The sequence below is a fragment of the Odontesthes bonariensis genome, chromosome 11 (genome assembly GCF_027942865.1).
Source record: "Odontesthes bonariensis isolate fOdoBon6 chromosome 11, fOdoBon6.hap1, whole genome shotgun sequence".
Taxonomy (NCBI): domain Eukaryota; kingdom Metazoa; phylum Chordata; class Actinopteri; order Atheriniformes; family Atherinopsidae; genus Odontesthes; species Odontesthes bonariensis.
The window spans coordinates 1234887-1240679 of record NC_134516.1 but is presented as its reverse complement, the minus strand read 5'-3'; the positions used below and the strand labels follow the sequence as shown (position 1 = coordinate 1240679).

At 44.2% G+C, this 5793-nt stretch overlaps 1 protein-coding gene across 1 annotated transcript in view; it reads right to left on the bottom strand.

Moving 5' to 3' along the window:
* Window positions 1–4694, bottom strand: part of LOC142391150 (serine/threonine-protein kinase pim-2-like) — an 8113-nt gene extending 3419 nt beyond the window's left edge. Inside the window, exon 1 of the mRNA XM_075476927.1 lies at window positions 4672–4694. Within this exon, the coding sequence (XP_075333042.1) occupies window positions 4672–4694 (23 nt within the window). The remainder of the gene's footprint in view (window positions 1–4671) is intronic.
* Between the last annotated feature and the right edge of the window lie 1099 nt (window positions 4695–5793).

Genomic DNA, 5793 nt, shown 5'->3' with positions numbered 1-5793 from the left:
GGTCAAATTATGTCTGACGGAAGTCACTTCCGAGTCTCTACGAGCTTTCGTTCGGGAGTTATGACGCAAAATGTAGTCGCTGAGCGCCACCTTTGACGTGGTGATTCAGTACCCTTAACAGTGATTCACAGCATCGAAACTTCGGCTATCCCCCCATTTGTGGGCCCGCTGAATCTCACAGTACCAATGAATAAGGTTTTGGACCTTCCGTTCCGGAGATATAGACGTTTTAACATTCTTGTCACTGATTGGCCCATAACTCCGGAAGTGAATGTCGTAGAGACTCGTGGGGGGTACCATTGGAAAGCCCATGGCTGAATTATGTGGGACGGATCAACTTTCCAAATCTCTAGGACCTTCCGTTCGGGAGTTATTCAACATAAACCGTTTCCCCATTGAAATGAGCGTAGTGTGGCTTTAATTTTTTTTCAAGAAGTCCCAGAGCCAAAAGCGACCCTGGGGAATGTTGTTAGGAGCACGTTTCAGGCCATTTGGAGTCGATTGGTACCTATTTTGGAGACATGGTTTTTTAACAAAATGCTCATGATAAAATGTATTTTCCATAGGAAATGCATGGGACCGCATTTGGTGGAAAGGTTGTAAGCTATTTTGTCCAAAAAGTTGTGATTCAGTAGCATAAACAGTGATTATAGTCAATAACTTGTAACAGGTAAAGTACAACAGCCGGCCAGAGAGACTGCCGGTGGAGTTACTGAGTGAAGGCTCTGCAGCTCCTTTATTCCCAGCACCCTGATGAGGCAATGAGCTCCACCTGTGTAGGCTCTCCACCAAGATCCTCACTGGAAGAGATGCATCACTCGCACTCACATTTACACACACACACAGGACTCTGACATGCATGGGAATAGTTTTCAGTGCAATCTGTTGGTTTTCTTAGCTAGGAAATTGTTTTTGAATTGGTTCTATATGAACGAATTGGAATATTTTATGAACTATGATTATTATTAATGAATTGAATTCCAATTGGCTTGAATTGTACTTACTACGTGCCTAGAGATGACATTTGTTGTATTTGGCACTATAAAAATAAAAATGAATTGAATTGAAAAATGGGAATGCACTTGGTGGAATTGTTTGTTGCCAAAATCGTGCCTGTGTAATGTTGTTAGGATGTTAAGTTCATATCTTTTGATAGGAATGTGCTAGAGACATGAAACCAACGTCTACGGATAGCTGAGGGCCTTATCTGTCCAACCATATAAGGTCCGACGGCACTTTCGTACAGTAAGTGGGTATGGCGTTGGAAAGAAAGGCCGACAATGCTGTATTTCGGAGACTGTGAGTGTGGGAAACCCACACATGTGATTGTGCAACTATTTGGACTCTTTGGTCGTGACCTGGTGGTCCTGTGGACTCTGGGGATTGGGTCTATCCAGCTGGTCTACTGCTGTTTGGTACGGCAGTAGTAGACCAGCTGACTAGACCCAATTCCCAGAGTCCACAGGACCACCTAGGCATGTCAAATTTAATTTAACTTTGTTTTCTCCTTTCCAGGTCTTTTTTTCCGGTTCCAGGTAAGTATAACGTACACAAGCACTCCCCTATGTCCGTCCCCATTGTTGGGTAAGGGGACAAAACCCCGAATGTCACCCCCCTGCCATTAGGGTGCCATACTTCAGAAGGGTTTAGGAATAAGGGGCAAAACCCCGGATGCCGGACCCCGGCATAAGCTTAGGGTTAGGGTTAGGGTTAGGGTTAGGGGTTAGGGTTAGGATTATAAAAATTTAGAAAGGGTTAGGGTAGGGTTAGGGTTAGGGTAGGGTTAGGGTTAGGGTTAGGGTTAGGGTTAGGGGGTTAGGTTAGGGTTAGGGTTAGGGTTAGGGTTAGGGTTAGGATAAGGGGCTAAAACCCCGGATGCCGAACCCCGGCATAAGCTTAAGAGGCAATAAGTCCTGATAGGAAGGTGGCATAGACAAGATACACACATCCTCGGATTCAGCAGGGTTAGGGTTAGGGTTAGGGTTAGGGTTAGGGGGTTAGGGTTAGGGTAGGGTAGGGTTAGGGTTAGGGTTAGGGTTAGGGTAAGGGTTAGGGTTAGGGGTTAGGGGTTAGGGTAAGGGGACAAAACCCCGAATGGTACCCCCCTACCATTTGAGAACCATCCTTCAGATGGCCATTAGGGTTAGGGTTAGGGTTAGGGTTAGGGTTAGGGTTAGGGTTAGGGTTAGGGTTAGGATATAGGATGAAAACCAGAAAATGGATTTGCTCACTCGAAATAACTCAAAAAGTATAAGTGGTAGGGAGACCAAACTTGGCACAGAGAGACTGTGGGAGGGTACCTACATGCCCACCAAGTTTGGTGGGTGTGGCTTATTCCTATGACGTAGCTGTCATTGACTCCCATTATATGAAAAATTTGCTCACTCGAAATAACTCAAAACGTACAAGTGCTCATGAGACCAAACTTGGTGTGTATAGTCCCCAGGGGGCCCCCCAGGTGTCCCCCAAGTTTGGTGGTCCTAGGCCCCTCCCTTCCTATGGCTGCCGTAGACTCCCATTCATTTTCGGCCCAATTGCAGGTCAGGCTGGGAAGGTCGTGTCGAGCTGGGAGTTGGTTCCTCGTGCTAGGGTTAGGGTTAGGGGTAGGGTTAGGGTTAGGGTTAGGGTTAGGATATAGGATGAAAACCAGAAAATGGATTTGCTCACTCGAAATAACTCAAAAAGTATAAGTGGTAGGGAGACCAAACTTGGCACAGAGAGACTGTGGGAGGGGACCTACATGCCCACCGAGTTTGGTGGGTGTGGCTTATTCCTATGACGTAGCTGTCATTGACTCCCATTATATGAAAAATTTGCTCACTCGAAATAACTCAAAAAGTACAAGTGCTCATTAGACCAAACTTGGTGTGTATAGTCCCCAGGTGCCCCCCCAGGTGTCCACCAAGTTTGGTGGTCCTAGGCCCCTCCCTTCCTATGGCTGCCATAGACTCCCATTCATTTTCGGCCCAAGTGTAAGTCAGGCTGGGAAGGTCGTATCGAGCTGGGAGTTGGTTCGTCGTGCTCAGCAGGCCCCCCCGAGTCTGTAGACATCTCACTTGCCCATGTTCAGTGACCTTCGGAAATTGAGCATTTCAGCATTGAAATGAATGAGAGGCGATTTTTTTAATGTCCCACAGCCAAAAGGGACCCTGGGGAATGTTGTTTGGAGCACGTTTCAGGTCATTTGGAGTTGATTGGTACCCATTTTATAGACATGATTTTTTGAAAAAAAAATGCTTTTGACAAAATGTATTTCCCATAGGAAATACATGGGACCGCATTTGAATGGAAAGTTTTTAAGTTCTTTTGTCCAAAAAGTTGTGATTCAGTACCCTAAACAGTGATTATAGTCATTAACTTTTACCAGGAAAGCTACAACAGAGGGTCAGAGAGACTACCTGTGAAGGTTAATCACCCAGCACTGAGTGAAGGCTCTGCCGCTCCTTTATTCCCAGCACCCTGATGAGGTGATGAGCTCCACCTGTGTAGGCTGCCCAAGTTCTCCACCAAGATCCTCACTGGAAAAGATGCCTCACTCGCACTCACATACACACACACAGGACTCTGACATGCATGGGAATGCACTTGTTGGAATTGTTTTTTGCCAAAATCGTGCCTGTGGAATGTTGTTAGGATGCTAAGTTCATATCTTTTGGTAGGAATGTGCTAGAGGCATCAAACCAACGTCTATGGATAGCTGAGGGCCTCATATGTCCAACCATATAAGGTCCGACGGCACTTTCATACAGTAAGTGGGCATGGCGTCGGAAAGAAAGGCTGACAATTCTGTATTTCGGAGACTGTGTGTGGGAAACCCACACTTATGATTGTGCAACTATTTGGACTCTCTGGTGGTCCCTTAGTGGTCCTGTGGACTCTGGGTTCTGGGTCTAGCCAGCTGGTGTAATACTGCCGTACCAAACAACAGTAGACCAGCTGGCTAGACCCAATCCCTAGAGTCCACAGGACCACCAAGGCGTTGGTGAGATATCGCAGGATGTGGCTCCCATAGACTCCCATGTTAGGGTTTTCGCCCATATGGATGTTAAGTTCATATCTTTTGATAGGAATGTGCTAGAGGCATGAAACCAACGTCCACGGATAGCTGAGGGCCTTATGTGTCCAACCATATAAGGATGGTCTTGCCCTAGTCCACTACTGCCGTACCAAACAGCATGTATATATACGCATATATACATACATACACACATACATATATACGTACATACAAAAATACATACATAACCCTAACTCCATTTAGCCGAATCTATTAAAAGTTCAATTAAACCCTAGAAATTCATTAGCCTAAGCCTATCCATTACATTTGGATTCTGAAATAGTGATTTTTTAGAAGAAAAAACATAATTTGGGTATTTTAAAAAAATAAAAATTTGAGATGTGATATAAGATTAAGAATAATTATTTTTTTTATATTAAAAAATATAATATAAGAATTTAATTTGTAATTTAATTTAAAGAAAAACTATTATTTAAAACACCCACAATAGTTTAAAAACTTGAACATTTAAAAGCAGAACTGAAAACCGTTGCTGAAAAGTCAACACGAAATAAAAACAGGGAGAGGAGGGGCTGGGAGGAGTGGGTATAAAAAGAGTGGAGTGAGGTAGAGAGCTCATTCTGCTCTCAACTGTTGAACAGTAAACTGCTCACTGATTACAAAGCCAGTCAGCCATCGTAAATCTTTATTGCTTGTTGTTTTTTTAAAAACAACTTTTCATTTATTTAATAAACACACATTTGATATTATTGCATAGCCTTTTTTATTACACAAAAACACATTTCAACGTAACATATTAATTCGAAAAACTCAACACAAAAGAAAAACAGGGAGGGGAGGGGTGATAGTACAGGGAAACATCTCACATTATGGAAGACATGAATGAGCTCGTGGAGGTTGGACTGCTGAATTCTCAGACCATCAGTGATGCTGTGTCTAAGCATGCCAATGTGTCTGATTTTCTCCATGCGGACATACATAATTCTTTTCACTCTACGTATGTGAGTGAACCGGAGCGAGACATGTATTACGTATGCGACATTGATGGTTTGGTGTTGGAATTGAAAAGGGCTACTGCCTTGCTGGCCCAACTGCACTATCTACTACTTCCATCGCTGAAGGCACACATGCTAAAAGATTGCTACTACTTTGTTAAGAAGCATGTAGACCTCACAAAGTGTACTCCTAATGGGTTGAAGGCCTTGAAGAACACCACAGGTTACAACATTGCACATGTTGACGGAGGTTACCACCTTAGCATCATGTTTTTGCCGGCGTCCTATAGAGACCCTGACACCAGGCTTTATAGGAAGGAGGTTTACAACCTCTATGCGTGTGAGATGTTCAACACCATGGTGTTCGAATTTCAAAAACTGCTGAAATCAGCAAGCAACAAAGATAAATGTAGGCCTACATTGCAAAAACAGATTTCTTCAAACACGAGCACTTACCATGTTCTTCGAAGAGATCTAATGTACATTCTGTCACTCCTTGACAAAGCTGTGGAGAGCATCAGTGACAGTCACCTGCTGAAGCCAGCTATCTTCCTGACCATGTTTGGTCAAAAGGATGATGGTGTGTTGGACCTTACAGATCTGGTGGACCCATTTGAAGTCACCAGTATGTCTGTCCATGTGGCGTGCAAAATCAGAGCCCGGGATAAAGAGGTCCACACCCTATTTTCTCGATACGCTCTGAAAGAGTTGGTTGGCACCCGTGGATCCCTCTATTCCATCTTGGGCATCCACGAAGCCACCAACTATCAGAGTGACCTG